Raw genomic sequence first — 24,560 nt, 5'->3', positions numbered from 1 at the left:
GATCCACACGCTTCAGGGGCAACAGCAGGCAGTGGTTCCTCCTGAGCTGGCAGGAAGATGGCAAGACCCAGATTCTATCAGGATAAAGAAGCTAAGCCAAGGGAGCTCCCTGGTAGTCCAGTGGTTAATATTTGGCACTTTCACTATCGGGGTTCAATCCCGAGATCCCATGTCAAGATGCTGCACGCCACAGCCAAAAAAAGAAGCTAAGCCAAGGTCAGCGGTCAGGTTTTCTAACCTTTGCACCTTTGCTGAAGCTGCTCCCTCCCTTGTCTGCTCAAGTCTGCCTACTGACACAGCCTGGACAAAGCACAGGGCACCCCAGGCCCCCTTCAGCCCACCTCCCCGCCTCGGGCTGCTCTCCTGCCTTCCAATCCCGGGTCTCGTGCTGCAAGGTGTGGTGGACCTGACCTTCCCAGCAAGGCTCGACCCCAGAGGCCAGACACTGCGTCACTGAACAATGTGGCCTTGGATGGGCCTGGTGCTTCACGATGAAACGGCTTTCGTGTCTGAAATCTCATCTGCTTCTACCTTAAGCCCCTTGGACCCTTCAAAATGCCTAAAACAGCATGTAATGTGGTAGGTTCCTTAATATTTGTTGAATGTGACTGAGTTAATATGCTACATCAATACGCGCCTGGCCATATTAAGAATAAAAAGGAAGTGGTTTTGTAGAAGCAGAATGCCCATAAGAAATCTATGTAACATCCCAAGAAATAGCAACAACAACAACAAAAGACAAAAGACAAAAAAAAAAAAAAAAAGAATAGGGGAGTTCCCGTCGTGGCGCAGTGGTTAACAAATCCGACTAGGAACCATGAGGTTGCGGGTTCGGTCCCTGCCCTTGCTCAGTGGGTTAACGATCTGGCGTTGCCGTGAGCTGTGGTGTAGGTTGCAGACGCGGCTCAGATCCTGCGTTGCTGTGGCTCTGGCGTAGGCCGGTGGCTACAGCTCCGATTCAACCCCTAGCCTGGGAACCTCCATATGCCACGGGAGCGGCCCAAGCAATAGCAACAACGACAAAAGACAAAAAGACAAAAGACAAAAAAAAAAAAAGAAATCTACGTAACATCCAATTTGTAAGAATAAGGGAATTATGAAACATTTACTATCCACAGCTCTTTACCTGCCTCCTCTCAGCAGGCCATAAAGCTTAGACTGATATAAGGCAGCCACAGGGCACAAGGCTGGGCAAGGGTGGCCTCCAGGCTGCACAAAGAGGTGCTCAGAGCAGAGTGTGCTGCTCGGGAACACGGCACCTGGACAACCAGAGGCAAGAGGCCAGCACCCATCCAGGGTTCCTCTGGAGGCAGGGTGGCCCTGACCCCCGCCAAGGCCGTCACAGACAAGGAGACTGGACACACAGCTGTGCTGAGGGCTCTGCACTGAACACCCTGCAGTTTGCTGCTTTCACTAAACAGCCCACCTGGGTCTCCCGAGGCCAGTACTGCAGCTGTCAACTCCTCAGCTGCCGTGGGGCACATTGTGAACTTACACAACTTGACAGCTTGTTGTTCATTCCATACCTCAAAATCTTAAACCTTTTAATGTGATAGTCTGTGTGGTGATGAAAGCGCCATCATTTTCCACGAGGTTTTTTTCTGTTTCTGTTTTTGTTTTTTAAATGCTCTAAGGCTCAGTAGGATGTGACCAGGGCCAACCAGGTTCAAGGCAAACTGTGGCACATTTGACAAAGCACTGGCCTGAGGTGCAGCAGATCCAGCAGAGTTCTGGAATCAGCCCCAACACACTAACTAGCTGTGTGACCTCAGGCAAACATTTCTTGAGCCCCAACCTTCCCATCATGTTCAAGGTGCCTTCTTAGCTCCTTCCTCAGAAAATGTGTGCTTGGAGTTCTTATTGTGCTCAGCGGGTTAAGGACCTGATGTTGTCTCTGTGAGGATGTGGGTTCAACCCCTGGCCTCACTCAGTGGGTTAAGGATCTGGCATTGCTGCAGGTGCTGCTCTGATTCGACCCTAGCCTGGGAACTTCCATAAGCTGCAGCCGAGGCTTAACGAGGAAATGTGTCTGCTGAACACCCTGCTCCTACTCCTACCAAGCTGCTCGCGCTATTCCTACCCGCAGCCCACTCCTTCTCTCCCTACACAGCCTCCTGTCCTGCCAAGGCCAGCCCGGTTCAGTCCCGCCTCCCCTAAGAAGTCTCTTCCTTTCCTCTTGCCCCACATTGGGCCCATTACCCAACCATCAATCAGAGCCCGTCCCTCTGCATCTGCTGGTCACTCCTGGCTGCTGTACAAGTTTCCTCATGGGTTAGTCTTATCTGTCCCCCAGCTGTGTCTTTCAGGGCACTTGCCTTACTTAGCGTAGTGCGGTGAGGACAGCAGGGCCCTAATACATACTTGTTGAATCACAGAGCTTTTCAAGAAGAGAAAAATGATCTAAAAACAGGACAGTTATAGCTATGAAAGACTGGTTAAAAATGAGTTGCTAAGCATTGTTAATAGTTACTTGTAATGCAGTACCTCTACTGTAAACACCTAGTCCAGTCTAGAACAGAGTTGTAAAGTACAAGACAACAGAAATAGAGTGAATAATATGTATGTGTTCAACGGTTTACAAGCTTTATGCCGATTATCATATTTAAGCCTCACAACAATTTTTTGAGGTTGGTAGAACAGGTTCGCCTATTTTACCAATGAAAAAGCCAGGGATCAGAAAAAGCCATTACTCAATAAAATGGTATAAATTCAAATGAGAGCTTTACAATTTTAGGATGTCAAACGTAATCCACAAAGAAAACAGCTATAGAATATACACAAAAGGAAGTGAGAAGGAAATTAAAACTTTCCAGTACAAAAAGCAAACACACACAAAAGAAAAGAGTAATGTAGAAAATGAAGGGCCATTGAGTTCCTGTCGTGGCGTAGTGCTTAACGAATCTGACTAGGAACCATGAGGTTGCGGGTTGTATCCCTGGCCTTGCTCAGTGGGTTGACGATCCAGCGTTGCCGTGAGCTGTGGTGTAGGCTGCAGACGTGGCTTGGATCCTGCATTGCTGTGGCTTTGGCGTAGGCCAGTGGCTACAGCTCCGATTGGACCCCTAACCTGGGAATTTCCAAATGCCGCGGGAGCGGCCCAAGAGATGACAAAAAGACCAAAAAAAAAAAAAAAAAAAAAGAAAGTGCAGTGAGGCAGTAAGTGTTGACGTGGAGGCTCCAGCAAGTTATCCATAATACCTAGTTAAGATCGTTCATGAAGGTGGCTCCACTAAAGAACAGATTATCAATGTAAACAAAACAGTTTTCTCTTGGAAGAAGCTGCCATCTAGGACTTTCACAGCTCGAGAGGAGAAGTCAATGCCTGACTTCAAAGCTTCAAAGGACAGGCCGACTCTCTTGTTAGGGGCTGATGCAACTGGTGACGTGAAGTTGAAGCCAGTGTTCATTTATCATTCTGAACATCCCAGGGCTCTTAAGAATGATGCTCAGCCGACTCTGCCTGTGCTCGGTAAATGTAACAACAAAGCCTAGATGACAGCACATCTGTTTACAACACGGTTTACTGAATATGTTAGGCCCACTGTTGAGACCTTCTGCCCAGAAAGAAAGATTCTTTCAAAATATGACTGCTCGTTGACAAAGCAACAAGAGCTCTGATGAAGATGTACAATGAGACGGTTGTTTTCATGCCTGTTGACACAATGACTGTTCTGTAGCCCACAGATCAAGGAGTAATTTCAAGTCTTATTATGTAAGAAATACATTTTGTAAGGTGATGGTTGCCATAGATAATGATTCCCCTGATGGATCTGGGAAAAGTCCATTGAAAACCTTCTGGAAAGGATTCATGATTCTAGATGTCAGAAGAACATCCGTGATTCATAGGAAGAGGTCAAGATATCAACATAACAGTCGGGGTTGATTCCAACCCTCAAGGATGACTGTGAGGGGTTCAAGCCTTTAGTGGAGGAAGTCACCACAGATGTGCCAGAAATATTAGAAATGGAGTCTGAAGATGGGACTGAATTTCTGCCACCTTCTGCTAAAACTTCAATGGATGAGAAGTTGCAAAGAAAAACTGGCTTGAGCAAAGAAAGTGGTTTCTTGGGATGGAATCTACTCCTGGTGAAGATGCTGTGAAGATTGTTGAAATGACAACAAAGGATTGAGACTATTCCATAAACTTAGTGGATAACACAGAGGCAGGGTTTGAGAGGACTGACACCGATTTTGAAAGGAGGTCTACTGTGGGTAAAAAGCTATCAAACAGCACTGCATGCTACAGAGAAATCATTCATGAAAGGAATTCAATTGATGCAGCAAAGTTCACTGTCGTCTTATTTTAGGAAATTGCCACAGTCACCCCAACCTTCAGCAACCACCACCCTGATCAGCCAGCAACATCAAGGCAAGACCTTTACCAGCTCAGATGATGATAGCATTTTTTAGTAATATAGTATTTTAAAGTATGTACAGGGTTTTTTTCCCAGACATAATCCTATTGCACACTTATTAGACAACAGTATAGTACAGACATAACTTTTATATGCACTAGGAAACAAAAACTAGTGTGACTTGCTTTACTGCGATATTTGCTTTATTGCAAAGGTCTGGAATCGAATCCACACAATCTGAGGCTGCCTGTACCTCAAAGTATCATTGCTACACTCAATGATAAAAGACTGAAATCTTATCTCTTAAGATGAGGAATGAGGCAAGAAGGCCTACTTTCACCATTTAATATAGTATAAGTTTCAGCCAGAGGAATAAGGCAGGACAAGAAATAAAAGGCATTCACATTGGAAAGGAAGAAGCAAAATTATCTTTGTTCTTAGATAATATACAGTTGACATTTGAACAACACAGGTTTGACCTGTGCAGGTCCATTTATACATGGATTTATTTTTTTCAATAAACAGAGCACAATACAATCTGTGGTCAGCTGGCTTCTAGTCATGTCTCACAGGTTCCTTCCCTGGCCCCGCATCAGGGCTTTCTCTGCAGAACCTGATGACATGAAGCCACTTAATTTAAGTAGTGGAAGGGGGTTCTGATAGGCCTGGTGACACAAAGAAACAGGAAACTACAGCTTCACTCTCTGTTTCTAACTTAGCACATATGCCATAGGGCCAGCTCCCTTACTCGGGAGAGTTAGAAGGTACCAGAAAGCAGAGGTCTGGCTGATGTTATTTACAAGTCTAACTGCCTTCGTGAATACTGTCTTTTAGGCCCTCGCTGCTGCCAGGAAGAGTCTACAGATCCCGGATGAGGCACGCTGCTGTGACTCTCATGTTCTGCAGATGTGGTTCGGGGAGGGACTGGCCAGGAGCCAAGGCAGGAGTCGAGGAAGAGAGAGCGGGAGGCAGTCAGGTGACAGTCATTTACCCGCGCCTGCCTCACACATCTGCCCACCCAGAAGCTGGCATCTGTCTGCATGAGGCAAGCATCCTCCACGCCCTAAGGGATCTTGGCCCCGTGTGCAACACTGACTGAGGCAGGTGCTCTGGGATGTCCAGGTGGCATCAAGGATGTCACCCCCATCAGCGTCAGCAGCACTGGGGGTGCGAGCCCTGCTCTGGGCGAAGGCGAGCAGAGCCGCCTTGGCTGGGACCCTGTGAGTTCACCGACTTGTCACAGGAACAGCTCTACTCCAGATGCAACAAGGCTTCGCTTGCTCATCCTTCTTTCATAAGGAGGGAGGTCAGGCGCACCCAGCTTCCTGACTCTTGAAGGAAGGGTGCCTGTGAACTTCACGTTGACACCCTTTCCCGGCAGCAGCCCCTGGAGCTGCCACCTCTCCTGCCAGACCTCTCAGGTTCCCTGCTTTCCCCTGGGGGAATCACCAGATTTGAGTTTATTTTTGTTTTTTGTTTTTTTTAAAGAAATTATATTTTGTCACTTTATTTTTAAAATTTTTGGCCACGCTCAAGGCATACAGAAGTTCCTGGGCCAGGAATCAAACCCACGCCACAGTGGTGACAGTGCTAGATCCTTAACCTGCTGCACCACCAGGGACCTCCTTGAGTTTGTTTTTAAACCAACAGCCACTCTTACCTTTAAGGAGTCACGAGTCCTTCTGTCCCATTTTCTGCCCCTGACTCTAGGATCCTCTGAAAGGAATATGAGAGCCAGCCCAGGAAGGAGGAAACCTGGCTTCCAGACATGCCCTTGGGCAGGGTCAATGCAGGACCACGGTCCTCATCCCCCAGGGACACTGTGATGTCTACACACAGAGCAGAGGACGCGGGTCAAGCTGGCAGGCAGCCTGCCTCCGCCCCGCAGGCCAGCCCAGCCCTGTGTTAAATTCGCAGGTAAACATCCCTAGTGTTTTGGTGGGAAAAAACAAGCTGGTTTCTAAACAGTCATCTTTCTTTTCGGAATAAACTCAAAGTTCAAAGCTATCATTTCAAGAACAGGAGTGACGGTGGACTGTGCTGTACCTTAGGGACTGCACTGCGGCCGGTCATTGCACCTTCAGAGAAAAGCCTTGGGAGAAGGCAGGCCCAGCAGGGCAGCCACAGGCCCAGCAGGGCGGGTGCATGTCGATGTAACCCTGACCTACCTTGCTCCCTGTGAGCTGTGCCAGGTGAGGCTTCAACTCTTCTCCGATTACGGAATAAATTGCCACCAAGCAAAACACACTGGCCTTGCGCACACTGCTCTCCGTGTTGTCGTAACCCTGCAGTCAGAGGGACAGAGAAAGGAAACAAGATCAAAGCTTTGCCTCACAGCCAGCATTTCATCAACATTCCACAAATGTCCTCGCGGTTCGACCCTGGGCTTGTCACAAACGGCCCAGGGACACCTGAGCTCTGCCGTGAGCCCGGGGCCCACGCAGGATGGTGCCCAGGGAGCCGGTCCTGGGGGGAGGTGGGAGGCACACAGAGCGCCAGCCCAGAAATGCTGTGAGAACAGAACAAGAAAAGGAAACTAATGGGGAAAATAAGCTGCTTCTTTCCTACTTTTCGCGAAGGTAAAGCAAGCCTCACAGGGGAAAATCCCTTTAAGGAAATGAGAACTAGGCCGCTCACTCTCCAGGGCAGACCTCTCCTCCACCTAGACCCAGGCTGCGGGCCCACCCAGCCCCATCTCCCTCCTCACGTGGATCACACCTGCCCGCGCTGCCCTCCAGCCCACTCCCTGATGGGACTGCCTGCTGGTCTCCAAAGAACCAGGCCGTTACTCTTTCCCTCTGGCTGGAATAACCCAGTCCTCAGCTCCACAAATTTCCAAGGCACATGCTTGGCCCCCAGCAGCATTTATTAAACATAAAGCCGATGTGTCTGCTCCTCCAACTGAAGTCTCTCTCAGGCCCACCTCTAAACCACCTCCCTTACGAGCCCTTCCCTCTCCAACCTCGTGCCCAGGGTGCCCCCATCCCCAGTGGTTTGTACTGGGTCCCACAGCCAGCTGAGAACTCCCGGAGGATGAGTCCCAATAGTGGGAAACATCGCATCTTCCAGAGTCTATTTTATCCAATGCTTCACGCTTACAGGGGTTTCAAAGATACTTGGTGGATGGATGAGGGCAAGGACCACTGTTGGATTTTATGCTCCAGGGCCCGACTCACCAGGGTGCGGCCTACAGCTGTGCAGTAAAGGGTTGTTGAAGGGATGAATGACAACAAAAAGACATCAAAAGATGCTCACCAGGAACAGAAAGTTCCTTCTGTGAGCCTCAGGCCTGGGCTGCGGGAAGACCTTCCTGTGAGTTCAGGGGTGGGGGGGGCTACAAGGCAGAGAGGGTGCGAGGGGTCCCAGCCACACAGCCTTACCGCCCACCCAGCTTGTCCTACACTTGGAGCTCCCTCGTCCCTCCACCTGAGCAGCCAGGCCACTGCCAGGGGCCCACCTGCAGCAGGCCCGGGATGATGTCGGCGAGAAGCTGCAGCAAGGACTCCTTGGCGATCCTCTCCACGACTTTGGTCTGCATCTTGATGGCGGCCAGGTTGATGGGGTAGTCGGCCGTCTGGATGATGGGACACAGCACTTTGATGCACTGCTCCGGGTGGATGGAACTGGCCAGCGTGGACGCGGCCTCCTCCGCGGCCCTCACCACCTGAAACACAGTCCCCACGTGGTTGAGCGCCACAGTCGACGGGAGGGACCCGAGGGCATCTCTGCCTGACTGCAGAGGCCAGGGGACAGGCCACTGGCCGCTAAGTGGTGGCCGCTGCTCCCCCTGGCCGCTTCCGTGAAAACGCAGGCAGAGTGGTCTGGAGAGGCTACAGGGACGGAGGATGTGAGGAGGGTGGCGGGCATGGCCAAGCCTCAGAGAAGAGCTTCTGCAGGGAGCCCACCCTCGCCCCCCCACTCCAAGAGGCAGCAGCATCCCTGGCTGTTGTCAAATGTGACGCCCCAGGTCTCCCCGGCACCTGTGGAATCAGACTGCAGTAGCAGTGGCGCCTGTGGCTGCTTCAGGAAGGCTAGGAGTGCCTCACATCCGTGAACAACTGGGAGCCCCAGGCAACCAGGTGTGACAGACACCAGGCCCGCACTCCTAGGACAGAAGCCCAGAAGGAATAAGAATGGCCTCAATACTTAAGGCTGGTTCAGGAAGAACCTCTGGACGTGCCTTCCTGAGGGGCTCTGTTGGTAGTTACTGCTGGAGACTACCTCACCTACACTTGGGAGGGATTGCATGAAAGGCCAAAGGAACAGCTTCCGGCTTCTGAAGAGATCCAGATGCGCCAGGACACTGAGTACGTGTCCCAGGGGTCACCAGATGGGCTATGAAGCCCCCAGTGACAAAGGTGGGAGCTAAGGCTAAGCCCAGTGAGGAAGAAAGAACACAGCCTTGGGCTGTGCTGGAGGCCATTCACCAGCACCAGACCCCATGTCCCCATCTGTGAGGTCTCACATAGACCACCTGATGGCTGGTACCAGGACGTGCTGGGTCCTCATGACAGCCACCACCCTTCACAGCACAGGAGCACTCGTATGACATAAACAGCTATGATGACAAGGAGGCATAAACAGGCATGTGTTTGCTCATGAAATACAAAGAAAATCTAGGGAGCTCCCTGGTGGTCTAGTGCCAGGTCAGGACCTGGCACTTTCACCACTCTGGCCTGGGTTCAATGCCTGGTCTGAGAACTGAGATCCCACGTCGGAGTGCTTTTCTCCTACTGTTAGCCTTGGATCTCCTATTCTCACATCCTTCTCTGCTCTGTGTTCTGCTATTTGGAACAACTCGGCAACCAGACCAAAGGCTACCAGCTTGACCCTTCAACTATCCCAGCGTTCTTGAGATTTAAGCAAAGACTGGCCAATGAACAGCATGGAGACCTCGTGGAAAGTGTTGTCTAGGCTTGGGCACAAGCGGGCTAAGAGGCCAGGAAGGGTAGGCAACACGAGCACGTGGTAGATACGCAGGCTACTTCAGGCCACTTCCGAGTCTGAGCCTCTCCAGGAGGGCAGGATCCCTATGAGGGCTCTGGGGATGGGCCCACTACTCCAGGAACAGGGAGCGCCTGGGGGTCCACGTTCTGCTGTCTGGACAGAAGGAAGGCCCACCTAGCCTCCGCCTCCCCCAGTTACCCCGCCAGGGCACCCTGATGTGAGTGAGCAAACCCCCATCAGCAGTGCTAAGCAGCCCGCCTGCCTGTCTAGGGGCACTATTTACCTCCTTCCTGCCACGGGGCCCTGGTGACACTAAGCTGAGGACATGTCCCACATAGGCCCTGCTGGCCACATCCCAGCACCCTGTCCAACCCCTTCACTCTTCACCTGTGCTCTTCATGCGGCCGGGCCCAGCCTTCCCCAGGACCTACTCACGTCCAGGAAGGCCCAGGTACACACCCTGCTCACGGCACTGAAACGTGTGTGGACCCTGTTTCCCAACCAGACTGAGGGTGCGTTGAAGGCTGCTCCCACCCCCACGCCCAGCACCATGTCCCTTCCATACTGGGTGCTCAGTCAATGTCTGTCAAACCGACTTTCCCACAGTGTATGCACATGTACGCACCCGCTCAGGACACAGTCACCTTGAGGGCACGCCTCGCTGACCCGCATTCAATGTTCCCGCTAAGGAGCTGGCCCAGAATATGAGGACGGAGCCAAGAGATCTACACATTACCAACGCGAGCCTTAGAAAAAGTCAACTGTACAAGGTTGCGGGTCCCACTCTGGGTGACACACTAGAAAAGGCAACAGATCTCTTTTTGGAAGAGACTTTAGATTGGGGTTAGTTCTTTGCAGTGATCAGTCTGTCTAAAGAGGGACAGTATGCTTCTTAGGAGGGCTGCATCGGGCAGGGAGTCACCTACACAAGACGTTTTCCATCCTCGGCTATGCCCACCCCTTAGACTATGGCACGTCCATGGCAGACTTGGCAAAGCCAAGCATGTACGTGTTGCTTACGGCTACACGGACACTGGGAGTGGAAGCCAGGGTCCATCCCTTCTCTAATCTGGTCCCGCAGAGACACCAATGCCTTTTACTGTAAGGAACTGTCATAACATGCTGCTCAGAAAGCCAAGTGATAGTAACTAATTGAGGAAAGTGGAAGTCTTCGTTTTTAAACCTGGGAAAAATGAAAGGATCGGAAAATACTGGATGATTTCACAGATAGAGCCGAGTTGGAAAACAAGGAAATAGAGGACATAGGACACCACCAGCTCAGGAGATGTTAAGACACAGGCCTGGGTGACCCCTGTGCCTTTCAAGTCCCCGCAGTACCCCTCAGTCCCGGCAGGAGCAGAGTAAGGCCACTCCCGTGCCCTTGCAGATGCGACGGGCCTCGGCCAGGTTCACGGAGAGACCCAACCTGAAGGGGCCTTCCTCCCTGAGACCTCTCCATGCGCCGCTCTCACTTAGGTCACAGGAGGTGGTCAGCCTGCAGGGACCGCTGAGCTGAACCCTAAACCCAAGGAGAACTGCCTCCTAGAAACTCTAGGAATTTGAGAGGTCGCCTGCATGAGGCATTTAGTCAAATGGATCTAACGTTAAGGGGGAAAATGCCTGAAACAAAAATGCCAGAGGTTGCATTTTAAGATGCAACGTCCAAGGCCCCCTCTCTCCTGAGCTGAGAGCAAGCTTCCCAAGCAGGGCTGTTTCTGGCAAGGCCGGCGGCTAGTCTCGACGACCCTCTATGCCAAGCCCCTGGCTCCTGGCGAGCTGCCAGCTTCAGGGTGAACTTTAGGTGCTGCCCATGTTCCATGTAACGTGAGAAGCAAAGATTATAAATGTAAGCAAACGGAGAGCAAAAGTAAACATGGGCAACAGAAAGAGAGGAGGACAGTGCTGTTTAGTAGACAAGGTGGCCAGAAAGGGGTGGGGCAGGTCTGCAAGCACGGGATCGGGCCGAATTCTGGGTCACCATCCACACTGAAAAATTCTGTAGATTTGACGACTGTCTTGTAAGAAACCTAGGACTTCTTTTTCAAAGTTAGTGAAATAAGAGTGTCTAGCTAGGAAAAGCATCATTTCCTTACCCAACTTTTTTTAAAAAATGAGATCATTACTCAGGATATTGATGACTGTTTGCTTAAAGATAAGGTTTCTTGAAGAGCACAGAACTTGTCAAAATTTGGGCTGCATGTTTCACGTCCGCAAAGTTTGCATTGGCTCTGTCACAGGCACGTTGGAACAACTGGCTGACTATGAGAAAGAAGGTAAGCCAGCAAGCCTTCAGGAACGACAACCTCAGTCATGAGCAGCAAAGGGGGTGGTGGCGCCACCTCCTGGGAGAAGCTGGGATGATGTCACTCGACACTTCCCTGCCCCCCAGGGTGGTGTAGGGGGCACATGTCTCTGGTGGAAGGGGTGGGGTGGAGCGCTGCCAGACATTCTGAGATCTTAGGGGAGGTGCCAAGAGGGCTCTGAGCCCTCAGTCCCCTGGACCCAGCACCAGGGCCAGGAAGGGAGGAGGAGAAAACTTCAGGTTCCACGTTGGGGGATCTCAGTTTTAGTCCTGGTGCTGTCACCAACCAGTGAGGTGAACAGGCAGAAATGTCTTCTACTCTCTAGGCCTCACTTCCCTCATCAGTAAACTGAGAGGGGCAGGAATCTTTTTTTTCTTTTTAGGGCAGCACCATGGCATACGGAAGTTCCTAGGCTAGGGGTCAAATTGGAGCTACAGCCGCCGGCCTAGGCCATAGCCACAGCCACACAGGATCTGAGCTGCATCTTCGACCTATACCACAGCTCATGGTAATGCCGGATCCTTAATCCACTGAGCGAGGCCAGGGATCGAACTCACGTCCTCATGGATACTAGTCCAGTTCATAACTGCTGAGCCACAATGGGAACTCCTGAATCAAGAATTTTGACATCATCCTGGATGACAAAACCCTGTCTCCCACCCCTACATGATGAGTAGTTTCTTCTGAAAAACGCATATACACAATTTCAGAAGGTAGGGTCTGAAAAAATGACCTCTAATAACACAGCCAGCACACCCATGCTGGAAAAGCAAATTCAGGGCAACACTCTCTCGCGTGAAGTGGGAGACTTACTCCCTTCCCCAAGGGGTGGGATTAGGGCCAACAAGGGGAAAGATCAAGGGGTGAGTGGGGCCAGGAGCCCAGGAGGTGGTGTGTCCCCTGTCCTGGAGGATGCTGCAGACATGGGCCAGCTGGCCACTCAGGAGGGGCTCCTCTTCTGTCTCCAAAATCCATCCCTGAAAACTGGTATTTCCCAGCCTCGAGATGACAGTGCGACAGCCACTCCAGTGCAGACACTGACAGATTTGGCTAACGCAGGAGCCGGAAGACACAGCTGTGGTTTTCACTGGAGTTTCAGTTTATTCATACAAAGGTAAATAGCCTTCTTAGATGTAATTAAGAGAAATGCAGTTATGTCCACTTTATATAAAAATCAAAAACTCCGACTACAATTCTATTCTGTTGGTCTACCTTGCTCAGTGGAAGATTAAAAAGCATCTTTAGTTGTCAACAATGTTGGCCCCACAGGGCAGGCCTCCCAGGGCATAACACGCCCCTGATTCACCTCATGTCCCAGCGTCACACAGGAGGAGCTGCCACTGGCCAACGAACTGGCCAAAGCAGGATGAGAAGCCAGGTCCCCTCCTCAAACTGCCAGCCTGGCAGCAAACGATGGCCCTCAGCCACTTGCCGCAGCTGGGCCCTCTCTCTCAGCCAGACGCCCCCTCTGAAACTACAGGAGCTGGAGGCAGGAGTCACATCAGGTCCCCAAGAGGGAGGGTTCTGCACAGAGGAGGGACCGCTGCTCCTTGCCCAGAGCAGCCGTGGGACAGCTGCCACCCTACAGAACTGGACACTGTGGCCGGCACCTTTCAGCAGCCCCAAGAGAAGTGATGGGCCGTCCACCTGCAGCCATGGGGCTCAGCACACTGGACTCAGTGGTGTCTTGGCCTCACTCCCTCCTGCTGCCAGCTGCCTCAGCTGTGACAGCCGCCCCACTGCTGCTCCTTGGCCCACCCCAAACTCCCTGTGCCCTTCTCCCTGGACCCCACCTGGAGTCCTGTGCTTTAACCTCAACTAAACCTGAGTTCCTTTAAGTCTAAAGCACTGCCCCTTGCCCACCTCCAATAATAACACATTTGCCAGTTTGTGATACTGATGTCCGACAGTTTGGCTCAGCAACTCGGAACTTTTAAACAACTAGACAGGTCTCTGGTTTTGTCTTTTTGTTAAAAACCTAAACCTGACAAAGGAAATAGGACTTTTGGCCACATTCCAAGACTGAGCCCATAGAAAACTGGAGATTTAGAAGCTCTGAAGGTTTACGTCTGTTATTCAACAGCCATCTCCACCAACCTGAGGTGAGACGCACACAGCCATCACCGGGCTGACAGGTAAGGAAAACCAAGGTCAGGGAGGTGGAGGAGCTCTCCCAGGTTCACACACCACACTGTCCTCCAGAACCTACCAACACACAGCTGCTGCCCAGAGAGGCTTCCAAGGGCTACTCCAGACACAGGGGTCTGGTTAGGACACGGTCAGATGGTGGTTTTGGTCGGTATTTAGAGCAGAACACCAGCTCACTGCAGCGCTGCTTTCTCTCTGACACACCACTGCTTTGCTCAGGCTGCCGTATCTGCCAAGAGGTCTCTGAAAAGTTTTCCTTTAAAAATTAGTTGAGCTTTGTTTTCTCAATTCCCTGAAGTCATAAATCATAAATTAACTAGAAATGATTTCAAAATAAAATCCCTGGAGACGTAACATTGGTTGTTTTATACTGATCTCAGAATCTAGCTTCCCCAAACAAGCCAAACCTGAAACTGGATTATGATGCTTTAAACACCAGGACTCTGTGGGGCAAGAAATGTTTCGTGACCCCGTAGAGTGATATAAAATGAAGCGCATTTTCCCCTTTTAATAGGCATTCACTAATGTGGCTGAATTCAGCCAAAAGCTAAGCCTCATCATCAAAAGGTCTCAATTATGGAATTTCTTCAAAGACAGAGGTTGGTGCTTCCCTCAACTTTATTTTATTTTGCTTTTTAGGGCTGCACCTGCAGCATATAGAGGTTCCTGGGCTAGGAGTCGAATCGGAGTTACAGCTGCCAGCCTACACCACAGCCGAGCTGTGTCTGCAACCTACACCATGGCTCACGGCAATGCCGGATCCTTAACCTACTGGGTGAGACCAGGGATTGAACCCTCAACCTCATGGTTCCTAGTCAGATTCATTTCCTCTGCGCCATGACGGGAACTCCGTTCCTCAACTTTAAACAGAACACTTACAAATACCTCAATCCGGGCACTGTGTGTGAGACAGCAGTCTAGGAGGGACAGCTAGAATGCATTCCGTGTGTATAAAACAATTAACAATGGATCAACTGTCTGCCAGGAACTGAGCTCCTTGGAAGCATATACCAAGGTCTGAAGACAGCTTCATGTGGAGACACTCGTGGTGTCTAACAGCGTTAGAAGAGAGCTTCCAGGTCACTGCCGGGTTCCCACGGTGATCATGCTCACTCACTTGATCAGAGCTGATCAACTGACAGCCCAGCTGAACAGTGGACAGAAAATCCGGCTTTCTGCCAAGATTCACACTCTCACTGACCCCCAAATCGCATTCAGAGCATCAGTTCTCTCACTAATGCCTCTCAACCACTGAAGGGGAGATTCTATACCAGCCCTAACAAATAGAACACAAGTGCTGAGATGAATCCAAGTTAATGGATTGTTGTTTTTGTTGTTGTTGGTTGTTGTTGTTTTGAAAAACAGAAAATGGGTGTAAGTTTTTTTTATTTTTGCTGTCTTTTTAGGGCTGCACCCTCAGTATTAGGAAATTCCCAGGCTAGGGGTCGAATCGGAGCTGTAACCGCCAGCCTACACCACAGCCACAGCAACGCAGGATCCGAGCCACATCTGCGACCTACACCACAGCTCTCTAAATTGACAGGGTTCCCTGGTGGCTTAGTGGTTAAGGACTAGGTGTTGTCACTGCTGTGGCTCGGGTTCCATCCCTGGCCTGGGAACTTCCACATGCTGTGGGCACAGCTAAAAAATAAAAAAAAAATTAAAAATAAAAGACCCTGAGAAAATAGCCCCTGGCTTACAAAACAAGCCACCTTATCATCAGTGCTGTTCTATGACACATTTCAGCTTACAGAAACTGCATTTTTAATGAAGACGTCCTTCGGTGCTACAGCCCCACAGCCAGAACTAGTGTGCAGACGGCAGGACCACTGCCGCAGTGGACAAGGGATGAATGACATTTGGGGACAAGGTCTTTCCCAGTGGCTCCCTGCCGACTTGCCAGTCCACCCTCTTCATCTCCTGCTGAAGCCTGGGTTGGGCCTGTGAAGACAGAACCAACTAACTTCTTACAACAAGTACCAGGAGCCATCTTCCACGATGGACACACTCAGTCTGACCAGTCACTGGGTCCAGATCCTTTCCAATAAATGTGGGAATAATGTCTGAATATATGAATGTACTGGTGAGCAAGTGTTACAACCAGAGAAATACCGTGTGTGGCATTAACATGCCAACACGATAGCCACCACACAGGCTACGTGCATCCACCCAGTCACCCTGAAAACAAACACGGGTTGGAAAAACGAGAGAAAGACCACGTAGAAGAACTGTAAAGGAAAAGAAAAACAAAACAAAAACCATACCTAAAGCCTAAACACACAGGTGCCCAAGTAAGGAGCTTTGGCAAAGGGACAGAGTGGAGTTTCACAAGGAAAACTGCAAGGGCACCAAGTCAAGGTTATTTCAAGTATGCAAAGCAGGGACGCCTGCCAATAAGGCACTCCTTTCAGAACACAATGTTTTCTCCACCTGCTTTATCAGGTCATCGGTGAGAGTAGCATGGAGACCCCAGGCTACACAAATTCCATGGCAACTGAGTGCTGTATGTGGACATTAAGAGTAGCAGGTATTCCTGACGCAGCTCAAAGGGCTTCGTGTCTAAAAACTGTCCTCCATTTCTCATCTTGCAGGGGGAATAAGCAAGATCCCTGGGGTAAACGGCAAAGAGCAGTTGCTGGTAACTTACACTTCCTAGGGTTCACTGTCAAAGTCCAGGATGGCCACCGCAAAGACAGACGTGTTCCAAGGGGAGGGTCAGTAACTGCCTCACTGTGGATGCTTGGTTTCACCCTAATGCCACATCCTAAGCACATCCTCCCCGAGGATGCATTCTCATTAAGGAGAAACTATGATGGTTTAGGGAAAAGGTCAGTGCAGGCCAGCTGCCCCTTAAGAGAGACAAAGGACCTGGCTCACGGGAACTGCCACACGCACATCTCCTGACAAACGACAGGGCCTCCTGACCCTCCTCTTCACTGGGGAAGTTACGTTGGCTACTATGAGCTCATCTGGTCCTCACAGTTTTCAAAGGATTTACTGTTAAGCGGCAAGCGTTTTGTTCAAACGCGAGGGACTGTGGTCACCGTCACATAGCCCAGCCAGACTTCCGAAGTGTAGGCACTGGCTGGAAAGCACACCTCTCACTTATGTGCCCACGTTGTCGGGTGGAGAGAGGCCCGCACAGAGGGTGACACCCTCAACCTTGCTGAGCCTGAAATCCTGCTGGGGATTTGAGGCCAGACTTTGTTTCCCACTGTTCAACAGCCACGTAACTGCCGAAGAGAGGAAAAAAACCCCAACTTGGGGCCAGATTCTTGTTATGAGTGTAAGAATGGCTCTAATTACAATCCCTTTAATCCGTGAGTGTACTGATGAGTCCCACGTGAGCTGGAAGCCTGACCTGACCGTGGTTATGTCCCACTGTCTCGGGGGGCAAACCCACGGCTTGTCATATTAAGTTTTCTAAATCTCTAACTCGGGGCTGTTTTCACAGTGCCTTTGACTGGAAGGGTGTCATCAAACTCCTTTTCGTTCAGGGCAGCCCCACCCACCCCACTCCCTGGAGGCCTCCAGACACTCAAAGGGCTGGTGAACTTCAGGGCCAGAGCAGTTCGGTCAGCAATTGGATGAGGGCACGGGGACCGCCAGTGTCCACACACGGTCTGGGAACAGAAAAGAGTCCTTCCCGCTTGACCACAGGCACCTAAGCTGCCAGGGGCCCAGCAGGGTCTGCTGGCATCATACACGTCCAGGAGCCAGCGACCCACCCAGCAAGGCTCCTCTGACCTCTAGCACTAGCCCCGGGATCCCTCAGGTGACCTCTGTGATCACACCCATCTCTACTTTCCACATAACGAAAGTGAGGCTCAGAGGGTGAGAGGACTTGGCCGAGGGTCCAGAGCCATGGTCCCCATCTAACCCCCAGACTGCCAGGTGCCCCTCTGACAAAGCAGCATCCCTGACCTGGGACTGCACCACGCTGGCACCCAGACATCAACCAAGGCAGCTGTGGGTTTCACCCTGTGCTGGGTCACCGAGCACCCCCGCCACCAGCCTGGCTCACCTCCTTGTGTGAGTCTTTGTGGGCTTCCAGAGTCTTCATGATGGTCAGCTCCGCATAGTTTTTAAATCTCGCTGGCTGGTTTCTCAGAATTTCCCTCAGGACTCGCAATGCCAGGGCTCGGATGGAATGCTGGCGTGGGAGAAAAGGGAACATGGCATCACACACCATGAACGCACCAGCCTCCCTGGTACCCTGCAGACACCGCCACCTGAACCACAATGCCATGGTCGGAGGCTCCCTGAGAGCAGGTGCTGTGCCTAGGGTGACATCTCAGACCTGTACCTAAGAGGGACCCAGGAAAGCTCCTCGGTGAGCCCGACAAGGACCACCGAGAAGCTCGCTACCAGTCTCCCAAGATGTCCAGGTTTTCTGAGGCTTAGGTGTGCAAGTTACCCTCTAGTAAAATATATAACAGGACAGGAAAAAAGTGTCTACTCGGGACACCTGGAGGCTGCTCTGTACTCCTGACCTATGTGCGGAGGTCATGGGTGAGGGAAATTTGCACAGGCCCGAGTCACGTTTCTGGAGGAAAGCCACTGCAAACAGACTCGTAATCTCAATAAAGACAGCGGAGTTTACACCACATTGAGCCCCAAGAACATTCTCTGTCACTCATCTGTACAATTCACACTTAACGCACCACCTCCCTGCCCTCCACACGACGTCACGTCATCTCTGACCAAGCCCGAGGGGCTCTGGAGAAGCGCTTCAGTACCCACTGAACACTCCTCACACATCTTTCTTCACCCGACACCAAACCATCGTAGCCACCAGGACACTCACCAGCCTTCTGCTCAACTGTCTTCCATTCAGGTCACCATCAACATGACCTGGGCATGACCTTTACCCTGGGCCATGCCCAACTTCCTTGAAGCCTGCCTGGTCTTGCCCTTGAGCAGCTCCCCACACTGACTTTATTTTCCTTTTTGCTAGTCTAAACAAGCCCCTAGCAGAAATGGATTTCTTTTTTTTCTTTTTTTTTTTTTTTTTTTAGGGCTGCACCTGAGGCATATGGAAGTTCCCAGGCTAGGGGTCTAATCGGAGCTGCAGCTGTCAGTTTACACCACAGCCACAGCAACGCCAGATCTGAGCGGCATCTGTGACCTATGCTGCAGCTCATGGCAATGCCAGATCCTTAACCCACTGAGAGAGGCCAGGGATTGAACCCACATCCTCACGGACACTATGTCAGGTTTCTTAACCTGCTGAGCCACAATGGGAACTTTAGAGTAAAAATCAAGGAATTCCCAACATTTCCTCTGCTTCCACATCAGCGACCAGCTGCACAGGTTGCAGAAGGCAGGACTCTGATTAGGGTATTCTACTCCTGAAGACCTACCCATCAGGGGCCACAAGCAAATTCCAGACCAGGTGGGGGCCAATGCCTGGCCTGTCACATTCAAATGTTACAGTGTGGAGAAGGCTTTTTATTTTAAAACTAATAATGGAAGATAACAGAAAACAATAATAGTCTATGCTTTCAGAATCTGTCACTTGACCAACTAAGAGGACTGAAAGTGTTAACACACGTAGGGGTGAACCAAGACAGAGTTCCATGCATCAGCATTTAGCAGGGTCTTTTAAAAATGAACCTATTTCCCAACTGCACATGAAACATAAATACAACTGCGAAGGAAAAAAGCCCATCATAAAAAGGCACATTCCGCGCTAACCAAGTTTTAGGACATTTCGTTAAAGGGACCCTGAGGCAGGAATGATGTACTACAAACCAGTCGCTGCACCTAAGCTGGGGTGGTGCCTCTGACAAGAGCACTGCTGTGCTAGCTGGCACTCAGAAAACCTGGGAAATGTTCTGATGTCAAAGGAGCAGGACACAGAAAGAGAAGTGGAGTGTCCCCGCCCCCGGGGCCTGGGGGACAGGCAGGCAGACAGGTAGAGGGGTGGGGCGGGGCCTCACGTCTTTGTCTCCGAGCGTCTCCAGCAGCAGCAGCAGGATGGTCTTGAAGTGCTCCTCCCAGACGCCCAGGCTGTCCTCCCGCGTGACCTTCAGCAGCTCCAGCAGGGCGCCTTTCCGCTCCTCCACTCGCTCATTGTGGTTGGACAGCTCTTTCAGGAGGTCTGCCACCAGGTCCGAGTGGTCAATGGGCACTTGGGAGACACAGGAGGCGGGTCACGGAGGACAGGGGCCGCTCTGACACGCAGTACCCCACCCCGCCTCCAGGAGGCAACGGGCCTCAATGTCCCCTGACCACCATCTGGGGCTGGCACCCTGCTCTAGGGCCTCAGCCCACCCCCAACCCCCAGCGGGTCCCCTCCTCAAATTAACTGTAGAACAGAGGAGTGAGAACAGGTGTCTGTCCTCAGCGACCAAGAGGCACTGCCTTTACTCTGCCTGACCAACTTTATCCCTCCTGTTTGGGACAAAGAGGAGGAACCATCTCCAAAGCCCCTGACTGCCTTCTCTTTCTCGAGTCTGCTCCCCTGAACAGTCTCGGTCAGGCCCCACCAGGCACAGCTACTTCCTACTATCAAATCTCCCAAATCCACACATCATTCCTTAACATCCACTCCCTTCCCGAATGTCCAGAGCTTAAACACACACCAATTTAGGTGTTCAGGCTATTCGTGGACTGCCTATTCTCAGATATAAACCTGCCAAGATCACAGGGCATAACCGCCTGCAGGGAGCTGATGTGGTTTATACAGCAAGAAGCCATGTCCTCTCTCTTTCCATGTTCTTTTAAGAGACCTCAGCTCTGAATAGTCACTTTAAATAGAAAGGATGCAAAAACAAAGATAAATCATTAGGAGCCTTATTCTGTACTTGTGTATTTCTTTCCTTCTAAGACTGGAGAACAAACACATAAGGAAGTCTGATGTGTTAAAGAACCCTTCCACTTTCCCTCGCTACCTCATCTTTTTTCGTTAAGTCTTTTGGTATACGGCTGGTACAGAAATTACAACTAATATCCTGACCTTTAGTCTGTCTTAAACTAGACAACAACTGGGTAGCGTAAGTTTAACAGTGCACTAATTCTGGGAGCATTGAAAGGAACCAGTCCTCCACTCCTAGGAAGTGCAAGTCCTAACGATGACTCCACCACCAGCCTCCTGCCCAGGAAAACGATAGCACACAGCTCCCCCACCAGTGGCAGTGATCAGCAGCCAGGCAGGTACATGCTCCAGCCCTGAAGCTACTTCTGCTTTCAAACAAACAGGACTTCTCTTCCCTCTGACACATCTATCTCTGTCTGACCCACCACAAGAGTGCGGGTGGGCTTCTTCCTTTCTTGCCCCTGCTGAACCCGGCATCTACCTCTCTCACTGCCCTCCCCTCTCCTGGCTGCCATAGTGATGGCTCTTCTCCCCCAGGCCCTGAGCGCTCTGAGGCCAGGCGCTGTGTCTCACTGACTCCCTGTCCTGGCAAGCACCCCCTTCAGGACGCCCAATGATTTAAGGTTCTAATTTAAGTTTTCACTCAAAACTGAAAAACAACATAAATAGGAGGCTTGGAAACAAAAATATGCATATATAAAGATTTTAAAAGTTAATTGATTAAGTTTAAATAAATCAAAACATATGAACACGACAGTGAGGTGAAAAAAAGAAAAAATTAAATTCTAGGCAAAAGTATCATTAAACCCATACAGACCTACGTGTTACCCAATATCGGCCACTGGTCTTGACCCATGAGTCAGAAAAACAACCTGACTACTCATATTTGGGGCAACCAACTCAGCCTTTCTGAGGCTCTGTCCCCACCTACATGAGGCAAATCATCCCTCGGCAGCAAGTGGCCAGGACACTTGAAAGCCCTAGTTCAGTGGCCAGTGCCTGGGCATGTGACAGCCCTGCTCCCACTCTGGGACAGACATCTACACTGCTACCCTAGGAGAGCTGTTGAGGGGCAGGGGAGCCTCCTGGGGTTTTGGGGACCCAGCCTCATCCTTCTCACCTCCCTGGGGCACGGCCCCACAGCTGCGGTTTTAGGTAAAGTAAGTGCTGTGTCCTGAATGCCTCTGGATGAGGCTGTCAGTTGCTGGGGGACAGGGACGGGGACGGGGTGGGGCACAGGGCAGGAGCCCCACAGGAGCTCTGATCTGGGGGAGGTGCAAAACCAAACACAAACCATCTCGCAGCTGCTCCATGTCGTCGTCGAACACGGCCTCCTGCAGTGCCGTCTTGTCGTAGGCGCTGATGGCATCGCAGTAGGGGTAGGGGCTGTAGTCCCGAGCCCGAGGCCCTGGGAAGGCTCTTGGGGGCTGCGTGTTGAGCAGGGAAGTCTTGTTGTCCAGAGCTGTCCGACCTCCTGCCACCACGTCGCTGCCACCCCGGCCCTCAGTGGCAGGAGAGGCGACACCGCCGTCTCGGGGCACCTGGAGCACAGCACATGGTAAGGGCCTCTGGGACGCTTACCAGACCTTCCCCTTCACAAGGGTCAGGAGAGCCCAAGGCTGCTCACTGGACGCCTGGCTGCCGACAAAGGGACAGCTACTAGTATTTCAATCTGTGAGCATCTCACTCATCAACTACCCTCAAAGAACTGACCATGCTTGCTTGTCCATCCAGTCACCTGCTCGTGTACACATAAGGTCTGTTTTACTTCACATCTGATGATTACTTTCCCACAAATGTGTTTCGAGATGAATCCATGAAATTCTGAAGAGCCCCTGAGAAGGAAGGCTGTGCACCTCACAGGCTGTCAACTGTAGCCGACCTCTGTCACCACCTCCAGGAAGGCCACCAAACACAGAAGACACAACACATGGAGACACTCTCCTGTGACCACCATGAGAGCTAAAGCGGGCCCCCAGCAAAGAGCTCCCTGCCCAGGGTGAGCCACACAGAGCTGACAGTCCCCACAGGGCAAAGGAGAACCTGCTTCCCAGGCAGATGGCCCTTCCTCTGGACATTTCTTTTGTTTTGTCTTTTTAGGGCTATAGCCATAGCATATAGAAGTTCCCAGGCTAGACATCAAGTTGGAGCTGCAGCTGCCAGCCTACATCACAGCCATAGCAACGTGGGATCCAAGTCATGTCTGTGACTTAATCCAAGCTCACGCCAATGCCAGATCCTTAACCCACTGAGTGAGGCCAGGGACGGAACCTGAGTCCTCATGGATACTAGTCAGGTTCGTTACCATTAAGCCACCACAGGAACTCCCTCCTCTGGACATTTCTGACTCTCAGAATTGATCTTCATGCTGGGTCAAAGAGCAGGTCTAATATTTTCTGAAAAAAAATTCCTAACACATGCTGAGCCTTGTCTAAATTAAACCTCTGGTCCTCTGGTCCCCTGGCCCTTGTGTCATGTTCTGACCCCCTTCGCTCTGGGCACTGGCCTGTCTGGCTCCCTCTGTAGTGAGGCTGAGCAACACCGCCACTTTCTTCATCTCAGACACTCCAAGACGGTGGAGGGGGGCCAGTTCCAGGCACCGGACCCCAGTGGTGATTCCTACGGCAAATTCCTTGTGCTGCTGCAACACACACCTCTCTCACTTCGTGCTCTGTGATTGGTTTTTTTGATTTTATTGTGGTGTTTTATATATGAGTGTGTACGTGTGTGTGTATGTCTACATACACATATCAATCATCTTAATCATTTAATTCGCAAGTGGACAATTCAGTGACATTAAATATATTCACAATATTGTGTATTTGGCCATGTATTTGGGCAAAACTTTTCCATCTTCCCCAACCAAAACTCTGTACCTATTCAATAATAAGTCCCCACCTGTTCCAGCCCCGGTAACCACTACTCTGCTTTCTGTCTCTATGAATTTGACAACAACAAGAAACCCACATAAGTGGGCTCGAACAGTGTTGGTCTTTGTGTGCCTGGCTTAGTTCTCTTAGCATCATTTTCCAAGTCCACGTGTCAGTGTTACACTCCTTTTATGGCATAACACATCACTGTGTATGTGCATCACGTTTTGTTTGTCCACGTACTTGCTGATGGACATTTGGGTCACTCCCACCTTTGGCTACTCTAATTAACATCACTCTGAACTGTGGTACCCAAACATCTGTTCAAGTCCCTTCTTCCAGCTCTTCTGGATACTACTAGGAAGCACTTAGTTTTTACACCCCCTGCAAAAGATTTTCTACTAATATAATTGGTAAGATAAAAAGAGAATAAATAATACACACATAGATATGAACAAACTAAGACTTTACAGGGGTTTTCTCTTGGTATAAAGATATTTCATGGATGATTTAAATTTTGTTCTCTTTGCAATGTTTCTCTAAAAGTAAAATATATATTAGTAATATAATGGGGAAATTATAAAAGGAGAAAGGTTTTAAAAATTTCAGATATTTAAAAAAGAAAGATAAACCTATCCTAATACTAATCACTTTTAACAACAACAAAATCTCGAACTTTGTATATTACCCGTCTTTGTCTATATGCAGATTTTAGAGAGCAGGAATCACAGTGTACGTAGTATCATATATCCTGCTTTCCTTCCAGCATAAGTATGTCCCATGTACATAAAATTTTTGTAACCATAATATGTTTAATCACACCACTATTTCTTGTGTTTTAAGTTTTACTGCACAATTCCCTTTCTATGCCTTCCTTCATGTTTTTGTTTCTTGCTATTGTAAATAATGTTGAAATAAATTACTGTGTGTAAATTATACCTTTCTTTCCTTTTACTAAGTTCATTATTTGGCAGAGACTGCCCATCAACCCACCATGGTCTTGGGTCCACTCTCAACTCTGCTCACAAAATCCAACGGACTCCCAAAGAAACTAAATTTGGATACTGCAGACTGTGACTAGGTCTAAAATCTATTTAAAAAAAGAACATGGGGTGAG

At 50.3% G+C, this 24,560-nt stretch overlaps 1 protein-coding gene across 50 annotated transcripts in view; it reads right to left on the bottom strand.

Annotated features, from left to right (window-relative positions):
* The window catches only part of CLASP1 (cytoplasmic linker associated protein 1), a 259,813-nt gene that overhangs the window by 2,987 nt on the left and 232,266 nt on the right, over positions 1-24,560 (bottom strand). For all 50 annotated transcript variants that reach the window (XR_014829645.1, XR_014829648.1, XR_014829633.1 and 47 more), the window contains 5 exons: positions 21,868-22,114; positions 19,696-19,886; positions 17,778-17,906; positions 7,813-8,019; positions 6,524-6,640 (listed from right to left, as the gene is read on the bottom strand). Coding sequence is in view for 31 of the 50 variants with exons in the window: in XM_084999583.1 (XP_084855709.1) it covers positions 6,524-6,640; positions 7,813-8,019; positions 17,778-17,906; positions 19,696-19,886; positions 21,868-22,114 (891 nt within the window). In the remaining 19 variants the exon portion in view is untranslated. The remainder of the gene's footprint in view (positions 1-6,523; positions 6,641-7,812; positions 8,020-17,777; positions 17,907-19,695; positions 19,887-21,867; positions 22,115-24,560) is intronic.

The sequence above is a fragment of the Sus scrofa genome, chromosome 15 (genome assembly GCF_054392235.1).
Source record: "Sus scrofa isolate SSC_HxYL_T2T_F1_AM1 chromosome 15, Sscrofa_HxYL_maternal_Yorkshire_Landrace_v2.0, whole genome shotgun sequence".
In the NCBI taxonomy this organism is placed as follows: Eukaryota; Metazoa; Chordata; class Mammalia; order Artiodactyla; family Suidae; genus Sus; species Sus scrofa.
This window is presented reverse-complemented; position numbering and strand designations above follow the sequence as displayed.